The sequence below is a fragment of the Pteronotus mesoamericanus genome, unplaced genomic scaffold (genome assembly GCF_021234165.1).
Source record: "Pteronotus mesoamericanus isolate MK-2021 breed Mesoamerican mustached bat unplaced genomic scaffold, CSHL_Meso_final contig_68, whole genome shotgun sequence".
Classification (NCBI taxonomy): domain Eukaryota; kingdom Metazoa; phylum Chordata; class Mammalia; order Chiroptera; family Mormoopidae; genus Pteronotus; species Pteronotus mesoamericanus.
In genome coordinates, this window is record NW_026555234.1 from 7,436,152 (window position 1) to 7,457,407 (window position 21,256).

General features: G+C 36.7%; 1 protein-coding gene across 6 annotated transcripts in view; it reads left to right on the top strand.

The window, feature by feature from the left end:
* CPEB2 (cytoplasmic polyadenylation element binding protein 2) overlaps positions 1-16,769 on the top strand; it is a 59,200-nt gene extending 42,431 nt beyond the window's left edge. For all 6 annotated transcript variants that reach the window (XM_054581946.1, XM_054581948.1, XM_054581944.1 and 3 more), the window contains 4 exons: positions 5,348-5,466; positions 5,748-5,862; positions 9,076-9,257; positions 12,853-16,769. In XM_054581946.1, the coding sequence (XP_054437921.1) occupies positions 5,348-5,466; positions 5,748-5,862; positions 9,076-9,257; positions 12,853-13,080 (644 nt within the window). In that variant the 3' untranslated portion in view covers positions 13,081-16,769. The remainder of the gene's footprint in view (positions 1-5,347; positions 5,467-5,747; positions 5,863-9,075; positions 9,258-12,852) is intronic.
* The last annotated feature ends 4,487 nt before the right edge of the window (positions 16,770-21,256 follow it).

Here is a 21,256-nt window from a genome sequence, read left to right on the forward strand (position 1 = left end):
GGCTGTGACCACTGACCACCAATCTCCTCGCTCTGTGGAGCATCAGCTGTGCAGGGGCAGGGTGGTGGTGCTCCAACATCTGTAGCAGTCCACTGGGTGCGTTGGCCCTGGAGTTTCCCAGGTGGTACAGGGCAAGAAGCCCATGCCAGTGTTTTGGCTGGGGGCCTCCCTGCCTGAGCTATAAAGCAATCTGAGATGGCTACTACTTCTGCTAGGCTTGGAGATTCACAGGTGAAGCCAAGCTGTGACTCTAGGCTGCTGCTAGTGCCAGTCCAGAGGCTCACTGAGGCCAGCTGTTGCTTGTTTGAGAGGATTTAGGAAGTTGTTCAGCATGAACCAAGACTAGCTATTCATAAGGAAAAACACCTTGGGTGGGCCTGTAGGTTGGGTGTGGCTGTGTCCCTGAAGATCTCTAGTGGGGGTCACTGTTAGCCAGGTTGATGGAATCTCAGATATGGCATCAGCTTACTGGCTCTGTGGCTCTGTGGCTCTGTGGGTGGAGGATTTAGAAAAGGGGCAATGGCCTCTGTTCACCTTGATGCCAGACAGTTTCTCCCTGTATTCCACTGGTACCTTTCAAGCTGCTACCCGAGTGCTGGAGCTCAAAGGGAATGAGTCTCAGTAGGGATTTCATGTGTGGGTTCTTTAACAGGAACTGCTTGGGACTCCAGAAGTTTCTTCTAGCACCTCAACCTCTACTGGTTTTTGCAGCCAGAAGTTGTGAGTTTTAAAGAATTAAAGTTTCTTTAATTCTGTAGTTGTCAGGCTTCCGTTCAACTTGATTTCTGACAGTTCTGAGTGATGGTCATTCTATATTTTAGTTGTAATTTTGATGTGGATGTGCAAAGAGGCAAACTATGTCTGCTTACACTGCCATCTTGACTGAAAATCCTCTAAAGTGTCATTTCAAGTAACATGAGTACAAACATATAAAAAGCCACCTCACCTTTCTACTCAGCAAAATTAAGATCTGTGTGATGTGATACTAAAATATGAACCTATGAGTAGTTTAAATATTGCAAAATTTACTTAAATGTTCCAGATAACACAGATTACCAGAAAGCAGCATATACTCTGTTGGTGAATTCTGATAAAGGAGAAAGTATCTGGACAACAAACACCCAATTGTATAAAGAGATAAGATATAAAGAAAATGTCTAGTTGTGTTAGTCACTTATTGCTAGGATACTGCTGTGGCCTATCACCAGATTACAAGAATCACAAACCATGCTGACATTCATTTGAGCAAAACAAGACTACCATCAGTCGGGGGAGAAGGGAGGAAGGATTCCTTGGCCCCAGTCATCAGGGAAGGCAGAGAGAAATAGCTGAATGTTTTTCCAGTCAGTTAGATTCCTAATGGCGGATTCTCCAAAGTGAAAAAAGGGGGAGGTTGAAGGACTAAGAGTTTTCTTTAAGTAGTATTAAAATACAATTTTAGAAAAGAAAAAAACACATTATTATTCTCATAGCTGAGTGAATTTTCAAGCCTAGAAAAGACTCCCATAGATCTATTGAATGGTCTGATTTTGGCTCTGGGAAAGGGAACATGATTATTAGTGCACAAAGATTAGCTAAGGGTTTCTGGTTATGAACTATATGGGCCATCTCTACTTTTTGTCATTGAGAATTACAGAACCTCCATTGCTAGTTCATGTAATTTTTTTAAAGAAATATCATAATACAGTGATTTTTTTTTTTTATGTCATTAGATCTTGTATTTATGGGCTCAAGAACATCTTTTGAGCAGGGATCCTGGATCCTAGGCCTCTAAGAAAATTTAAAGCTATGGACCTCTTTCCATATACTCTGAATTTTTATGTGATTTTTGAATTTATGAGACTTGAAGGCCCCAAATCCTTGATTTAGATAAAAAACTAGGTCCATATAGATGTTTGTTAGTTTAGTTTTAACCTGCTATTGTCCACAGTTTTACTATCTTATTCTTTTATAAAGTTTATTTTGTGTGTATGTATGTTGGCTGTTGTCTTTTATTTTTTTACATTTTTAACTATTTTTTATAATTTTTTATTTTTTAAATATAGTTAACGTACATTATTATATTAGTTTCAGGTGTACACTCCAGGGATTAAACATTACATAATTTACTAAGTGATCCAACCTGATAAATCTCGCACCCATCTGACACCATACAGTTATTAGATTATTGACTATATTCCCTGTGCTGTACTTTACATCCCCATGACTATTCTGTAACAACCAACTTGTACTTCTTAAGCCCCTTACCTTTTCACCGATCCCCCCAATGCCCCTCCCATCTGGCAACCATCAAAATGTTCTCTGTACCAGGAGTCTCTTTTTGTTTGCTTATTCATCAAGTTGTTTGTTTTCAATTGTTCATAGATATGTATTTATTGCCATTTTGTTGTTCATATATTTGATCTTCTTTCCTCCTTCTCCCCTCTCCTCCTCCCCCAAACATGCCCCTTAGTATCTAATGTTCCTGTGTAAGTTACCGTCATCCCTTGCCAGGACTACTTCAGACATGTATGTGACTATTCATCTGCATCTGTAGCTCTCTCCAGTTTGTACCCCTTCGTACAGCTAGAGTCGTCTCTCTAACTCATCTGAGGGTGCTACTCTTTGCTCTCCTGCTTAAAATCTGTCCGTGGTTTCTTTTATTGCTAGAGTAATGGCAGAAATGCTTTTGCCTCTCCAGCCTCCCCATCTTTCTACTGTCTTCTCCCACTATTGCTTAGTGTTCTCTTCTGATCCCATAATCTGGTCTTGCTCTCTCCTGCCTCAGAGCTTTTATGTGTGGCATTCCCTGGGCCTGAAGACTCTCCTCCAGTGTCTTTGCATCAAAATCCCCTACTTAGCTGAAATATCAGTTGCTCACAGGAAACTTTCAGGACCCACCTTCTGAGGTCAAATCAAAGGGTAGTCTGTCCTAACACTGTTCTCTTTCATTGCACTTGTTACCGTTGCAATATTACATTTTTACAACTTTAAAATACATAATTATTTTATTAATGTCAGATTCTTCCAATAATCTGTAAGGCTGTACTCATCTTTGTATTCTCAGTAATCATGGATTAATAATTGCCTAATATGTAATATAAAAAGCTGTAGGATAGAGAAATCACTTTGACCTTAAGTAGATAGGGGAGAACTTCACTGAGAAGTTTTGAACTAAATCTAAAAGGTAATGTGCAATTTAAGTAGATAAAAAGTGTTAAAGTTGAATTCCAGGCAGGAATTGGAATATAATTTTAAAAAGGAATTAGAATTGGCTTCTGTGGACACATAACATTTTTTACATGAGCCTCTTGTTTATTTACGGGGCTAGTGGACTGTAAGGCTAGGAAGATGAGTTGACACAAATTTAATGAGACAGAATACTTGCTGTGTTTGTGGCTGATGTTATCGTTGTTGTAATCGTGGTTTTTGAGGGGGTTATTAGTTTATTTTCTCAAACCAAAAACAAAATGTGTGTGTGTGTGTGTGTGTGTGTGTGTGTGTGTGTGTCTGTTAGCCTGGCAAATCATAGTTTTTTTGGTACAATTATAGTTCCTTGGAGAAATTGCCAAAGACCAGTATTCCCAAACCATGTTCTTTCAAGCATTTTTGTCATTGGTGTAATTCATCATTTTTCATGGTTTGAAAAACCCTGGTTTAGAAGCATCCAGTTGGTGTTGCTACCTTGCAAGTAAGGCAGTGACCTGAGTAAGCCCTTGGTTACTGAGCCACACATGTATATATACTTCCTTTGCAGTGAATGAGGTTCACCCTGTGTGAATATTACTTGCTTACTCTAATAAGTTCTAGAAAACTGTAGATAGTTTGTGTTTGGTAAGATTATTGCAATGTTTTATGGCTTTCCTTAGCAAGCTCATAGTTTACCTGCCATGTTGCTTAATTTTTGTGATATAAACATTTCCTCCCTAATAATCACAAAAAAATAATTAAACAATATTAAAAATATTGAATTTAAAGTATTGTTTTAAAATTAATATGAAAATAATTATATCCAAAAAAATCACAAAATGTAAGCAGCATTAAAATACTGAATTTAATATACTATTTTAGTAAATTAGTCTTATATCCTTTCTATCATTACAAAGCAATTATAGCTTTTTCAAATGCTTGGCTTTGTATCAGAATTAAAGCCTTCACTTGAAAACCAGTCTTCATTTTTTTAATATTTTCAAGCATATTTAAATTTTTTATAGCAATTAAAAATTTTCTAAAATGTGTTTCTTAATCTTGAATAATTGTACCTTTGGAAGTTTCTATTTCTATAGGTTGGTTTGATGTCTTATTTATGCAATCAAGTAATGCAATTTTATTAAAATGAAGTACTTCTGTGTCACATCAGACCTTTGTGGCAATAAAAGCTGTTGTTGGCAACAAGCGGTGTTTTTTGAATTCTATGTAAGATATGACCTCACACTTCCCATTGTTTAATGGAACAGATGTGCATAGACCGCTTGCTGGCTTCATATTAGGACTAGATTACAGTGCTCCATGTTTGTTTATGCAGAAATCTCGTCAAGGAAAGGGATATTTTTAGGTTATTTATAGGTTATCAACTGCTGGGAATAATCACATGATACTAAACTTGGAATGTGAATTCTGATGCCTTTTTATAATGAAGTCTGCTCTGCCTGCTGGATGCATGATTGATTAAAGATTGACAATTGGTTGTTACAAGGAAAGGAGGAAGTGCATATTCCCTGATGATACAGGAATTTAAACAAGAACTTGGCTTTTTTGCACAAGTCTGCATAGTCTCTAGCCTGAAAAAATGGTGTATCCACGTTGAGACTTGATTTACAAGTTCTGACCCACCCTGAAGGAACCTGTTCATTCCAGCCTCCCTAAGATAATTTTCTTAATATCATTTGGAAGTTGTCAAGTTGACTGTGGAATTTTCCCTCTACTTACGGAAATTCCTGGGCCTTTCCAAGTGTGCTGTAGTCCAAAAGTACGCCCTAGATTTTCTACCCTGAAGACACCTGTAGGAGATATGGCAGGTCCTAATATGCTCAGCTGATTGATTAATCCTTCCAAATTGTTTGAGGATGAGACTGACCTGAGTTTGAATTTACTGAGCCAATTACTTGCTTCTGTGACTGACTTTGAGCAAATAATTAACCACTTGATACCTCAGTGCTGTATATAAAGTAGCAAATTAATTTCCTGAGTATGTTTTTGTGTATATTCCATAGGATGTCGTGTTCTCCTGTAAAAAGTATAATGACTCTAGTCTTATCTGATAGTTTTTTTTCACCTTTAAAAATACTTGTATTTTCTAAACAGTAATAAAGTTTGGGATGTAATCACTTTCCTTGACATATTGACTCATTTTCCTTGTCTATTACAGGCTATGCATTCCTTCTCTTTCAAGAAGAAAGCTCAGTTCAGGCACTAATTGATGCTTGTATTGAAGAAGATGGAAAACTCTATCTGTGTGTTTCCAGCCCAACCATCAAAGACAAACCAGTAAGTAAACTCTACATGAACTCTAAGCTACAAATGCAAGTTTTCCAAAAACTGTTTTGAAGTACTTGATAGTGGAAAACAATTAAACCACCATGTTAAGAGTTCGGTTTTTAAAAATTTGGATAATTTATAATTCCTAGATAAAAAATAATAATAATTTGTTTCCAAATCCAACTATCCAAAATTTTAAACAATTGAAAGAAACCACTGTTAACTGGCACAAAACAACATCAGCTATAAAGGGAATAAGACCCAATAAAGTAATATCTTTTTCGTCATAGGTTCAGATACGTCCATGGAATTTAAGTGACAGCGATTTTGTGATGGATGGCTCTCAGCCTCTGGATCCCCGAAAAACAATTTTTGTTGGAGGTGTTCCCAGGCCACTAAGGGCTGGTAAGTAGAATGCTAAAATTATAGGGTTTTAAGAAAAATCATTTAAATATGAACTAATCATCTCAGAAAACATTTGGTAGCTATTGTATTCATGGCACTATTGGGCAGGTGAGGGGCAGATTCTTTATGCCTAGTAGTTGGTAGCTACAGAATTCTGAGGCAGATTCTGAGAACTGTTCTTAAAACCATCAAGTAACTGGAAAATTGAATACTCATCTGTCAATCTTAATAGCTAACTCCAAGCAGACTCTATAAGAAAAATCCACTCAAATACTCCTGACTTCTTAAGTGTTACTCACCAAGATACAAGAATTTGGGGTCTGTTTATTTTATGTGGATTGATTCTGATATCTGAAGAAGAAAAGTGGCATTTTAGAAAAATGGCTCTTTAGACAAGTGAGTGATAAACCTATGTTGTCAGTAGCCAGGAACCAGAGATTTACTGGAAGATGTCATAGAGGAACACAATTATAGATGTAAATGGCCACTGTACAAGCACGTTTTAGGATGCTGTGTGTCCTGTGAAGTGTATTGGTCCCTTTCATTGTTGAGAACATTCTATTCCAGTATGGGAGATGTAGGTCAGAGAACTACTCACACATACAAATACTAATAGGACATAACAGCTACAAAGAAAGACTATAGGAAATAGAAGAGCATATGGCAAGGGAAGGTGGGATAATCTGCCATTTAAATATACTTGCCTTTGACCTGACAAACAAGGACCGGACAGAAGGAGTAGTTTGGGGGTGGTCAGGAGGGGGTTATAAGGAGTTTTCAGATAAAGGGAACAGCATGTTCACAGGCCTTCAGTGGAGAGAAGCAGAATACATTAGAGGGACTCAAAGAAACCCGGAGCTCCTGCCGGAGGGTAAAAGGAGTGAGCAGAGAGACACAAGAAGACATTGAAAAAATAAACAGGAGTCTGGACATACAGGGCTAATAGACTAATTTGGTCTCTATCATCAGAGCAAGAGGAGAGACCAATGAAGAGTTTTTAATAGAAGGAGACATGATCACATTTCCATTTTTGAAACATCTCTTTAGCTAATGACTCATGAGAGTTGAGAGTAGACATTGGTAGAGCAATTTAGTTGCCTATTATTGTGGTCCAGGAGACAGATCCTGGTGGCTTGGATGAGTGGCGGTGGTGGAGGAAGAGCTATGTGAACAGACGTCGTTAGGTAAATGCAAAGGCGGAATCTCTGTTTTCAGTATCAAGGCACTAGGCACCTTTTACGAAGCCCTGGAGAAGGAGCAAGTTGGAGGGAGGGTTTGGGTGTTGGTGTTGAAAGCTGTGACACCTTTCAGAGCTCCCAAGTAGAAACTTCAGTTAAGCCATTAGTATCTAATACAGGCGTCCCTGACTTTCAAAAGTTTGATTTACTTTCCTCTACTTCACTGTATAAAACACCTCCATTAGGACTTGTTTTAGCTAACCAAAAGAACTACAAAGAGGATTTCGCTTTTAAGTTGTCCTAATTTTTACCAAAGTTTTTACAGGGAACCCGCTACTTTCAGATAGGGAGGGAAACTGCTATGCTTTTTAAGAGAGTCACACGTGCTGCTCTTTTGCAAGTAAACTTGGAAGGAGGAAGGATCAGAAGCAAAAAGATAAGGCTACTGCCATGATCCAGATGAAAGTTGGAACAGGATGTTAGTAGTGAAGGTGAGGTGATTGGATTCTAGATATGTCTTGAAAGTCAGGTTCACAGGATTACGTGTGTGCGTGTGGGAAAAAGATGAAGGCAAGGGTCCTGACTCGGCGACTTCATCGTTTCTGTTGCTTACTAACTGAATCAGCAAAAATCGCTGGGGCAGGTTTAGTGGGATGGTGGAAACCAGGAGTGCCATTTTGAATACTCTGAGTGTTGCAGTGTCTGTGAAATATCAGTATGAGTCACCCAGTAGACAGGTACATAGAGGAGTCTGGAGCCCAGGGAAGAGACCCACGTTGGAGGAATGTAGTAGCTGAGAATAGCTAGGTGGTAATTAAAGTCATGGCACAGGATCAAGTCACTGAAGCCACGAGTGTAGAGAGAAAGCCAAGGACCGAAACCTGGGGTGTTCTGATTGAAAAGTCAAGGAATGGAGGAAGAACTAACAAGGAAGACCAGGAAGGAATTATAATGAGACAGGAGGAGAATTAGTAGAATAACGTATCCTGGAAGCTAGATGGAGAAAACATTTCAGGCGAAAGAAGAGAAGAACTACGTTCAGTGCTGCTTTCAGGGAGATTGACCATTGAACTCGATAGTGAGGAAGGTGACCTGTCTGGTTATAAAGGGTTGGACAAAGAATGAGAAGAGAGGGATTAGGGAGTACAGAAAAACATTTTAGCAATTAGGGGAACAGAGAAATGAAGCAATCACTGAGAGGAAGAAACAGTTGAGAGTTTTTAAGATGGGACAAACAGTATATGGGGAGAGATCCAGTACAGAGAGAAAAACTGATGATACAGGAAGTTGAGAGGAGAATTGCCAAAGTATTGGTTCGCCAAAAACTTCACGTGTTTTTGTCTGAAAGATGGCTTTGGCAGTGCTTAGTTGTCTTTAACTTCATTCAAAAAAATTTTGTTAGATGGCATTGTGACAGCTGTCATATCAGCATGCATTTAAAAATAACATCCAAATTAGTGAATTTTTGCATAGCCATTTTAATATTGAAGATATAGGGAAATACACAACATTTTTGGCATATTATGCTGTCATGTTTCACGAAAAGTAAAAACACAACTGAAATGAAAAAAAAAGGTTTGAGCAATGTATGGAGACGGTGCTGTGACTGACCAAACATGGCAAATGTGGTCTGTGAGGCTTCGTGCTGGAGATTTCTCACTGACGATGTTCCACAGCAAGTGGACCAGTGGAAGCTGATAACAATTACATTGAGACAATAATTGAGAACAATGAATGTTATTCCATGGGGGAGATAGCCAACACACACAAAATATCCAAATCAATAAAGTGTTTGCTGAAAATAAAACATGTGACTTTTATATTACAGAAAAAAAAACTAGAGGGACTTTTTGGCCAACCAAATAATTCTTCTGTAATGAGAACAATTGAGATCTAGTGTGCAAGTGATAAGATTGGATTTAGAAAAGAGCATGAAACTGTATATCCAATTGACTTTTACTTTTTTAAAAAAGCACTTAAAAGTTGTTGATTTACTGTGTTCTCTCACATTTGACGGGAACTTTTTCTTTTGAAGTGGAACTTGCTATGATCATGGACCGGCTGTATGGTGGAGTTTGTTACGCAGGAATTGATACAGACCCTGAGCTAAAATACCCAAAAGGTGCTGGTCGAGTTGCTTTCTCCAACCAACAGAGCTATATCGCTGCCATCAGTGCTCGGTTTGTCCAGCTTCAGCATGGCGATATTGATAAACGCGTAAGTTGCCTACTGGGAAATCACATGTGTCCTATAATAAGGTGCTGATAATAATAAGGAAAATAATGAGTTAATGTAATTCAAACACCGAATATTTTTATACTCTTTTTAACTCTGAAAGATATATATCATATCAAAATATCTCTGAAATGTAAAATTTTTCAATGTACTTTAAACTTTAGGTATAATATAATATATAAAAATGACATTTGAAGGCATGCCAAAAATTTGTATTAGCCAATAAAGTCTGAATATCCTTCTCACTTTGGAGGCAGAGCTTGTTTCGAAGCTCATATTCTGGAGGTCAGCTACCTGGGCCATTGCCACCATTTGCTCTATAATCCTGGGCAGATTAGCCCTCTTTGTGCCTCTTTTTCCTCCCTTCCAAAATGGAAAACAGTATCTCCCTCACAGTTGTTTTGAGGATTAAATGAATTCACATATGTAGCAGCACTGAGAACAGAGTTTCATGCTAAGTGCTATTTGTTATTTATTTTTCATTTGTTATAAAATCTAAAGTAAAAACACATTGTGCATATTTACCTAAAGATAAACAATAATAAATACGCAAATAAACCAAATATGCAAAATAATTGTTCTAAACTAAGTATGTTTACATTTACAGTACAGATAAGATACTAAGAATATTAGGTAAATTAGCTTTTATATATTCAGAGTAGTAGCTATAACTTGAGAGAGATCTTGTTTCCCCAGTGTAACAGTGTCATGAAGACACTTCTTCTTGGAGACTGCACAGTAAAAGACGATTTGGGAGGCAGGGGAGCTGATTAACTAATGCTAATTGACTAGACCATAGACTCTTAAAAGAGGCATCAATTTAATTACCAAACCATACCTTTTAGAGAAGAAGTACAGCACATGTTCAGTTCATACATACAAAGTGACTTTTTTGTTTGCATTGTTACTTAAAATATTGTGGAAAAATTAGGAGAAGGGGCTCTGCGTTTATTCTGACATGCAATATATAAAATTTTTTTGAACTGGTTTGTACCTTAGCATTTCTCTAATTCAGTGGTTTTCAACCTTGGCCTCCCATTAAAGTCACCTAGGAGCTTTAGGAAAAACCTTGACATCAGAATCCCACCCAGAGATTCTGCTGTAATTGTCCTGGAAAGTAGTCAGGCATCCCCAGGTGACCCGGATATGCAGCCACGCGTTAGACCACGTCAGTGGTCTAACCCCTGCTTTTGCAGAGAGGTGATACTGTCACAGAGGAAATTATTTGTATTATATATATTTGTGGTTGTCTAATATGCAGAGGCAAAGGGAAAATATTGTTGCATTGTCATACCTCATGCCTCTTTGTTTCCAAAGATTGAAGGGCCAATGCTTGAGGCAGAGTATCGATTCTTCCATGGCAGCTCAGGTGCGGAACAAGTGAATTAAGAAACACAAGCCATCGTAAAAAGGCATTGAAATCCCTAAGAGAAGTTTATTTTTTTTAGATGTGTGCTACTAATGTATTATGGAAAATAAGGTGAAGAATTTATGAAACTGTTTCACACATACAAAAGCTAATTGTTAGAGACTAATATTTATCAGAAATAGATATTGAAAACAGTTTTAAATCCAGTTTTCCATCTTTGAAGCCTATGATTTTGAGTTAAGTAGATTTGCTTTATAAAATAATATCTAGAATTTAAAAATGCAAATGATTCACATCATTTATTTATACATGTATACAATTATACAATTGTATAAATACAATTGTATTCAATAGTTTGATAATAACTCTTGATACTTGCTCTTAGCATTTTATGAGGTATTGTCGAAATAAAGTAAACAGCACTGAATTATCTTCAGTTTGCTTAAAATCCATGGCAAGAAATAACCATGAGAAAGAAACCTAGAAAGCATGTGTAAATGTACCACTTCTATTCAAATATTTATAGTTTCTGCTTTGTGCTAGATGTTCTGCTAGACACTAGGTACTGAGTATTGAGCAAATGAACACTTCCCCTGAGCCCACAGAATTTATCATCTAATGAAATGAAATCCAATAATTCCTATGCTACCTTAATATAGTCTTTAGTCATAGTAAAGTTCCTCCTTAATTATAGTTACGATTAAAATACTGAATAAAAAATAACAACCTTGGTGATCAAGATAGAATCCATAAAGGGGAAAGATGAAAGATAAAGATTGAACATAAAAATTTTAGAATTTATGTCAAAGATTATTTTAAAAATAAAAGGCCAATGGAACAAAAGGGGTTAAAAGAGAGCTTAAGAATTATTATTTTTGAACTCTGGTGGGAAAATATGCCTAAGATACAGAAAATTCAGAAAAGCAAAATGTTTAATATATGTAAAATGTTTCTATCTCAATTCTAATTAATGAAATATAAATAACAGTATAATTCCATTACCTTTCGATGAAAGTTTGTCGCATAGTTTTTATCAGCTTGTAGTTTATTTTCAGTTTCATGTTGTTATTACAAATAATGCTGCAGAAAATACCCTGTATGTTCAATTTCTACACAAATGCAAGTATTTCAGTAGAATCCATAGTTGACAGTGTTGGGTCACTTTTTTACTGCAGGCAAACACTATTTTATCTAAAAGCACGGTCTTAAAACACTCAGTTTTCTCTGCTTTTGTACAGAAAGGCTGAGATTTTAGGCTGCCTGCCACTATTTAGTCATACAAAGGTAGTAACTTTTCATTTATAAAGTTATTACAAGCAAAAAAGCAAAGCAATCTCAGCTAATAGTAGCTAATGCTAATTTATGGAATATTTACTGTGTGCTAAGCACTGTCTTAAATGCTTTTACTTGCATAATCTAAGATTCACTCTATTAGGCATGTTCTTTTACCCTCATTTAACAGCTGAGGTTCAGAGATTTAGCGTTCAGACAGTGCTTGAGTCCCAGGTCTCCTACCAAGTTGGGCCTTTGCAGCGGGACTTTCTCTCCATTCTGGAAGTTCACAGACGTGCCCTTAGTCCATCATCCACAGCCCTAGTTCCGGAGCAGCTGTTTCCAGGCAAGGCACGACCCTCACCTGGCAGCGAGAAGCACTGCCGCAGCCCGTGGCTGTGAGGCCCGGCCATCTCACGGGTGGTAGTGGAATGAAGGGGGAAAAACTTGTAAGAATCACTTGTCTTCCATAATTACTTGTATCCCTTTACTTTTTTACTCAGAATCACTTCTGAAAATATTAACACACAGGTGCTTTTAAGGTGTTATTTCAAGAAAGGCAAGGGTGGAATATTTTGCAAATCAATTAGATTTTTATAGATTTTAACGTATTTTCTGTCGTTGGAAAATACAGTAAATGCCATTTAGTTTATAGTCTTCTGAAGATTACATTACCAAAAACACAGAAAAATTACTCAACTAAGTGCTCATTTAATCACACGGTCAATTATGAACATGAAACATCGTATAAAAAGATAATTAGTGCAAGAACAAAATGGTTTTTTTAACCTACTACTATATGGTAAAGTATTTCCCTGGGAAACTGCCTACTTTCTCAACATTCAATGTTTTTTTTTTCTCTAGAACACATTTTACAGTATTACCACGGTGATTTCTGAAGCAGACTTCATGAGACATTTTTCTCTCTCTTTCTAGGTAGAGGTAAAGCCATATGTGCTAGATGACCAGATGTGTGATGAATGCCAGGGCGCACGCTGTGGTGGAAAATTTGCTCCCTTTTTTTGTGCCAATGTCACTTGCCTGCAGTATTACTGTGAGTTTTGTTGGGCAAATATCCACTCTCGTGCAGGACGTGAGTTCCATAAGCCATTGGTAAAGGAAGGTGCTGATCGCCCACGTCAGATCCACTTCCGCTGGAACTAAGAATAGCAAACCTGCCTCCGTTTCACAAGGAAAGAAAGGCTGCATGTGGCTTACCGTGTCCGAAGATACCGACATGCAGAAGAAATAAGTGCGTTCTTCTGCTTTCACCCCAGCTACCAATACATGCATCTTTATCAGCAGCCAAAACACTACAACAAGCCTCTTGTTTTTCACCAAAACCCTACATCTCAGGCTTACTAATTTTTGTGATATTTTCATGTTAAAATAAAATGTTTTTTTGTATTTTCTCCAAGTTATTTTTATATGTAAAGTTAAAATTAGATATGAGAATGTTTTGCGAAGGGGCAAACAGTCTGCTGCTATATAGTGGGTGAAGCGTGCACTTATTTCTAAACGTGGGTTTTTAACTTCAAGATCTGCCCCAGTAATTTACCAAAGGTAGCAAAATAATAGTGAAGATGGAATATGTCTGCTACAAATGCTTATTTTTATTGTTGCTATTTTCAGTGTATACATAAACTAAAATTAGGGTTGATTTTTTTGCTCTCCATTTTGACTTGCAAGAAATAATACCTCAAGATAATCTGATTTATTAGCTATTTTTAAACATTTTTAATCACAAGCTGTATTAGCTTTGCTGCTATATAGGTGTTATGTGTAAATGCCACCTATTAATACGGGATTGAAAACGTTAGAGACACACTGCATTGCAGATAAAATGCAGGCAGCACAATATGGCCTAAACTGCCATAGTTTTAGAATGTGAAAAAAAAAATGCATGTTTACTTACCTGTATACACCATATGCATGCACTAGAGTTATTAACTAACAAGAGGTGAGGTATTGCAAATGTTCAAAAAAGCTCTCTTGAATCTAGTTAGCATGAACAAATTATAAAAATTTGTTTAAAAAAAGCAAACTTGCATGCATTATTGTGACTTCAAGTTTAAAAAATTGTCCTACATGTGTATAATATGCAAATTAGTTTTAGATTAGAGAGTGCAGCCATTTTTGTGATCTGGTCAGTAGTGGAATTCGATTTTATGCAGACTGGATGTAATATTTGTAATCCCTGTGCAATTTTGTGATGTGCGGTTCTAATTCATGTGCAGTGATATAGTATAGATAAAAGATTGAGTAAAAGAGAAATACTAGAATTTTAAAGAAAGTTGATTTTAGCCCCTTTGATAGTTCATGGTTAAGACATCCTTTATAAACCAAAGATGGCCAGCACACTGCTAACCAGTCACCAAATGTAAGACCCACAAGAAGCCCATATTTAAACAAATAAACTTTATAAAAGAATGCAAAACTTTAGTAAATCTAAGTAAAGTCAAAATGGAGATGGGGAAATATACAGATGGCTAGTTGCATAAAATTCAATTTTACCTTAAAGACAATGGTGAAATCTGTCTTGAATGTGCTTACATGTTTGACCTATATATATTGGGGTCTTCTGTCTAAACTGGGGTCACTGTTGCATGGAACACTATCGTTCTTAATGGTTAATTGCTTTTTTAAAAAATTTTGATGAAGGAATTTTGGTAATGACTTTGCTTGCAGCTTTTGGGAAAGTGGCATGGAAACATGCGACAGGTAGTTTCTCTCGGTACTGAACACTATTAGAATATCATTAGGGACATTTTTTCTCTTTAGAGCATTTTTAATGCAACCAACCCCTATATTTTAATGTAAAAGTTACTCTGCAATCTAAGCAAAGCACCAACAATGGTAAATGTTTTTTTAAATGCAGAACTAAGATTCTTGACTCTAAAGAGAGAAAATTACAAGGGTATTGTCTTAGAGCAACCCCTTGGGACAATCCTTCATGTGAGCAAAGTGTTGATCTTAACATTGGTTGTCTATGGTGTGCTTTTTGTACTGTAAAATATGTGGTTCATGTCTAACTCTGCTGTTTTATTGTGGTTGTGGTTCAAGTTTTTAATGTTTAAAGTTGATGCTGTTTTCAGAAGAGCTTTTTACTAATTTATTTGTCGATGTTCCCTATTTGTTACTTAACCATGATCCTCCAGATTTTTGGAGTATTCTTTTCTAACCTTAACCCTGCCAACCTTGATCCATTTGACATTTGTTATGCACTATTTTTATATCTCTGTGAGAGATTTTTCCAACAGTCAGCTATTTTATGGCACACTTTTTTTGACTGATGACATCTCCTTTGCTATACCTCAATTTTTGGAATTTAGAAAAGAAATCAGTAGTTTTGCAATGTTAATTATTTAGATATTTAATTTCGCAGATTTTTAAACTTTATTTTCATAATTTCTGCTTAGTGTTTAAAATTGAAGAGCCTTTACATGTATTAAATAATGAACACTAAAATAAATTGTATGATGAAAATAATTGGAGATGTTGAAAATCACTTTCCCTTCTTAAACAAAAATAAATATTGGGAATGAAGGGAAATGTAATAGAATACCCTCTTCACCATGGGTAAAAATGGCAGAAATGAATGGTTTGGTTTACCTTCATTTCTGTTACAATTAAAGCTTGTTAGTCTAATATTTTTTTCCTTTCCCACCTCACCCCTACCTCTTTTTTTTTTTTTTTTGCCTTTTATGTACTACATTCTTATTTTCTAACTGTTGAACACTGTATTGGAGTTTTTTTAATTTACAGATCATATTTATTTTACTATTTTTGTAGAAATTATTAATTTTGATTGTATTTTTGTATTTTCAAAGCTTCTTCAGTTGTGTTCTCTAAATGTTCTTATTGCTGCCCAAAAGTATGACTATGGAGGAAAAAAAATACTTTAAAAATCCACACTTTTTGTTAAGAAGGAAACATTTAGCATTTATATATTTGTGTATGGAAAACACTTGATATTTCACCCCTGTTGCATCTGGCTGCACAGAGCCTCTCCTCAAAGATGCCGCAGAACTTGAATATAACACATTTTGGAAGGCTGACTAACCTCGATTCTGTGTTGTGATGTGCAATACTGTTTCTAATGTTTGTATAAAAAAAAAATAACAGTGTAAACCTTTTTAATGCAAATTTATTTTTTTCATTGCATATTTTGCAGATTTTATCCACAGTGTCATTTTTTACTGTCAGAAAAGATACCCCTTTTGTCATTGCAACTATTTTTTAAATCCAGAAATCTTTGTACTGATGTAAATGATTGTAGTTATTTTGGATAGTGTTTTGCTAACAAAAGGAGAGACTTTTTTCATGCATATTTCTATTTTGTTTTTTTGGGTTTTATTTTATTTTAATAGTAGTAAAATACTTGGAATAATTTTTCATATTCTTGTCATTAATATTATTTTGTATTTTTATGTGGAAATATATAATTTTATGACACTAATTGCTAAAGTTTATTTTATGTTGAATTATTTTTGGAGCTGAAATCTTTGTAATATTAAAGCAACTAGTTTCTAATTCCCAGTTTCTGTATAGAATCGCACAAGTGGTTTATGGAGTGTTTGGATTGTAATTATAAATGGTTCTTTGATATGCAAATTAATATTTTCAGTTGATTTTATTTTATATTCCTAATGGGGTGTTAAAGCTGTTTTTTATTTTTTTCTAAATAAAAAGAGAACCCATGATTTTATGGACACTAGGTAAACGCCTTCAGCTTAAATTTTTTTGTTAAACTATTTTAGTTTATTTTATTGTTATCTTCCAAGTGTCTAAATCTCCAGTCTGTCTGTTGTACTGGTAATTTAACTCTGTAATGGAATAGTTTGCTGCCAACTATTTATATTAAGTAATTTTTAAATATTTGTAATATTGTTGACTGACTAATAAACTATTAAGTTATTGGCATAGTTGTGGAATCTTACTCTTCCCTGTAAATCTAACAAAATATCCATCAACACCAGTGAAATCGTATTAAGAGAGTTTAGTGACATAAATATGGTATGAAGCCCAGGCCAACTCTCCATTTAGAGCAAGTACTAGGAGAGAATCATGGAGATTGTCTAGTCCAGTGTTTCTGCCCAAAAGACCCTTGGCATCAGCCCTGCCCACACTCACCCTCAGCCCCCATACACACCACGGAAACTTGGCTGTCACAGTCATTACAGTCGGTGTGACCATGTCTCAGTTGATGCTGCGCTCAAAAAAAGGAAAACTTGCCCATTTTACTAACTGCACAATTTCCGCGATGCTTGCTCAGAGACCCTCTAATTGGAAGCCACTTGTCTTGAAGTTTTTCTACTTGCTTTCGGCACAGCCTTTTGAGTTCAGTGACCACACTGTAGAAAAAGGAAGAAGAGACATAGCAAAAGTAACCTGGGATCCAGGTTCCTCATGCTAATTATAACTAGAACAGCTCTGCTGTTAACTCTAACAAAGTTGGAGTTCTACTTAAAACCTGGTGTGCCATCCTGGGGCAGAGGAAGGAAAGAAGTCCAATTGATTTTTTAGAAAATCTTTAAAGAATAAATGATCTCAACCAACTTTTCATTTTACCTGTGAGGACATAGATATCCCAGAGAAGGTAAAATGTTATCTCTTCATGCTCTGCAAGACATTGCCAAAGCTCCTTAAGTGGGCAAACTTGATATCGGCATAGGCTGCTGTTTTTCTATTTGGAGTTGTTATTTTCTTTTTGCCAAACAAACCCCTTCCATAACAAAACCAAGAGCTTCCTCTGTCTGCATCCTGGCTTATTTTTAAGACTTGGCAGGAATTTCACATTGTCTTGACTCTCACCCCTGCTGCTGGCATGAAGATCATTCATCTTCCTGAGCTCCGTTATCCCTTTGCTATGTAAGAGAAGAATCAGCTTTGAACACTAAGTGTAGGAAAACAACTGTATGGGATCCTTGGTTGCCTGGCCATTTCATAGCCTGGTAGGTGAAAAAACAGGCTAATTCAAACTCAATGTAATATACAATAAAAGATAAAATATACTGTGTCAAGTGTAGTTGGAAGGACTTTCTCCTGAAAAGATTTGATTTCTTTGACATGATTATACTTAATTCACATAGGAGTTAGTGTCTGACTTGAATATTGGCATGAGCAAAGAACTAAAGAACTCCAAGTTTAGCACTCATATTATTTCTGAGAGAATTACTTGAAGACCGATTCCACCAAAAAAAAGAGACAAAATGTCCAGGAAACAGGAAGACATGCAATATTGTGATTTAAACTAAGAAATATATATTTAGTCTTCATCCTCATTTTTGGCACAGAGTTCCCATAACCCTGGGAATTTCCTACATGATAGGAGCAATAAGAGTATCTTCATGTTTATAACAAACCCCTCTCAACCACACGTGAGTTTACATTAATGAGGGGACTTTGGGGAAGCACCTTAAGGATGGCAGCTCATTGCCAAGGAAACCAACCTCAGGTGGTCAGAGGGCTGGAACTTTCAGTACCCACCGTCTCGCACCCCTGCGCCCTGTGTCCCCTGACCTCCAGGGAGGGGAAGAAGCTGGAAGTTGAATCTCCAGTGGCCAATGACCTAATCATGCCTGTGTAAGGAAGTCTTAATAAAAACCCAGAGGACAGGGTTCAAAGAGCTTCCAGGTTGAACATAAGGGTGCACGACAGGAGAGGGCGTGGCAGCTCTGCGCCCCTTCCCCCTTGCCTTGTCCTATGCATCTCTTCCATCTGGCTGTTCCTGGGTTATATTCTTTTATAATTAACCAGTGACCTTGTAAGTGAAATGTTTCTCTGAGTTCTGTAAGCCGCTCTGACAAATTAGTCAAGCCCAAGGAGGGGGTCATTGGAACGTCTGATCTCTTAGCCTGATGGTCAGAAGCACCTGGACTGGTAATTGGCACCTGAAGGGGGAAACAGTCTTGCAGGACTGAGCCCTTCTATAGGATATGATACTATCTCCTCGTAGAGAGTGTCAGAGTTGAGTTGAATTGGATACCTAGCTGGTGTTGGAGTATGGCGGTGGTGTGTTGGGAAAAATTGCATAGTGTGATCGGTGTTAGAATTATAACATGGTGTGTGCCCTTCAATAAACGTATTAAGAAACCCATTAAGAATGGGTAAACTAGAGAAATTTCATGCACAAGACAACCCCAAAGACCAAATCCTACTGGGTCTTCTGGATGTCTTTTTTTGACATTTAAAGAAATATGTATTTATATGCAAGATTGTTTGGTTAGATGCCACCTCTTGTTTTATAATCACAGTAAAACATGTATCAAGCAAGTAAATAATTGATTAATATTAATCTTGGTAGTGTCAGCGTTTTTAACACTCTCTACCAGCTGATGAACCATTGATACTACGTACCGACCTTCAAAAACAAGTTCTCCCTCTTTGCTGCTGTAGAGTTTGGTTAGCAAATAGCGCTGGAAGGTAGAGCAACCAGGATCACCCTGCTGCACTCTGTTATATCATTGCCTGTACTTTCTCCTTTCCATATGCTGTTTCACATGTTATTTTATCTCTTCTCCTTACTATATGTTAACTTTCCCAGTAAGCATTAGCTTGTATTGTTTTCTGTTTTCTGTTTTTTTATAAAGGTACAAAATTCACACTTTTTAAAGGTATAGCTTAATGATTTGGAAAATTGCGTACAATCATAATTGCCATTACAATCAAGACACACAGGACAGTCCCCTGGCTCTAAAGAGTTCCTTCGTGCCTGTTGTTCTCCTTGTGCCATATCACTAGACTACAGCAACAACTGGTCTACCTTCTCTGCCTGTAGTCCTGCCTTTGCTCGCATTTCATTTAATTGGAATCATAAGATACAAAATATGTTGTTTGATTTCACTTAGGATTAAGTTTTTTGAGGTTTCTTCATTGCTATTGCAGGTACTAATGTCATTCTCTTAATTTCAGGTCAGTATTTCATGGCACACAATTTGTTTGCTAACTCATGAGTTGATGGACATTTGGGTTTCCCCCAGTTTGGGGCTATGATAACCAAGGTCCAAAGATTTTTGTATGAATATATGTTTTTATTTATTTTGTATAATACCTGACAGTGAAATTGCTGAGTCATATATAATCAATGTATGTAACTTTACAAGATATCGCCATATTCTTTCCCAAAATGGCTGTCCTATTTTGCATTCCACGAGCAATGTATGAGAGTGTTACAGTTGCTTTACATTCTCTCTAATCTTTGGTATTGTTGGTCTTCTTACTGGAGTCAGTTTAGTGGATGTGAAGAGTTATCCATCTCACCATGGTTTTAATTTGCATTTTGTTTGGTGATATTGAGCATCTTTTCATGTGCTTATTGGACATGATATATCTTCTTTTATGAAGTGTCTGCTCATGTCTTGTGTCTAGTATTTTTTTTAACCTGGCTATCTTATTAATAAGTCATGAGTGATCTTTACATACTCGGACTATAAGCCATTTGTTAAACATGCATATATTTAGCAAAAACTTTTCTCCATGTCTGTGACTTGCCTTCTTGTGTTCTTAGCTGTGTCTTTCAGAGAGAAACTTTTTAAAATCTTGATGAAATTGATTTCATCATTTTTTTCTCCTTTAGAGTTTCTGTCTTTTGGTGTTTTGTTCAAGAAATCTTTGCCACATCCAATGTCACAAAGATTTTCTCATATGCTGCCTTCTAGAGCTTAATAGTTCTAGCTCTTACATTTAGGTATATGATCAATTTAAGTTAATATTTATGTATGCTGGGGAGTAAGGTTCAAGGTGTTGTTTGGTTTTTTTTTTAATACAGGTATCCAGTTAGTCCAGCACGATTTGGAAAGCACCCTACCCTTTCCAACTGAATTACCTTGGCATCTCTGTCAAAAATAAATTGAGCATTTAAGTGGGGATCTGTTTTTGGACTCTCATCGTCGTCCATTGATCTATGTGTCTCTCCTCTCATCAATACTGCAGTCTTGATTACTGTTAGAGTTGCATTTGCAAAAACACAACTGTGAAATCCACTTGTCATTTAACAACTGCTTCAGATTCTAGAACAACCATCAATCTACCTGAACCCATCCACGTTATGGCCTTCCAGGAGACCAGCAGAGAACAGCATAGCTGGAAAAAGTGTATCATCCATAGATGGAGAAGGAAGGGACTCAACACGCTGAAGTCAGAGGCAGCACACAACACTTTGAAGCAATCGCCATACCAACAAAAGCTGTTAAGCCTATCTATTGCCCTCAGTTCCTGGTAAGCAACAGCTGTGCAGAGCAGGAAGTTCAGGGGTTGCTAAAGCAAGGCTTTTTCCAAGCACTTCTGGATCAGAACAGAGGTCTACTCCAGGCAACGTTAACCAAGCCCGCAGTACATT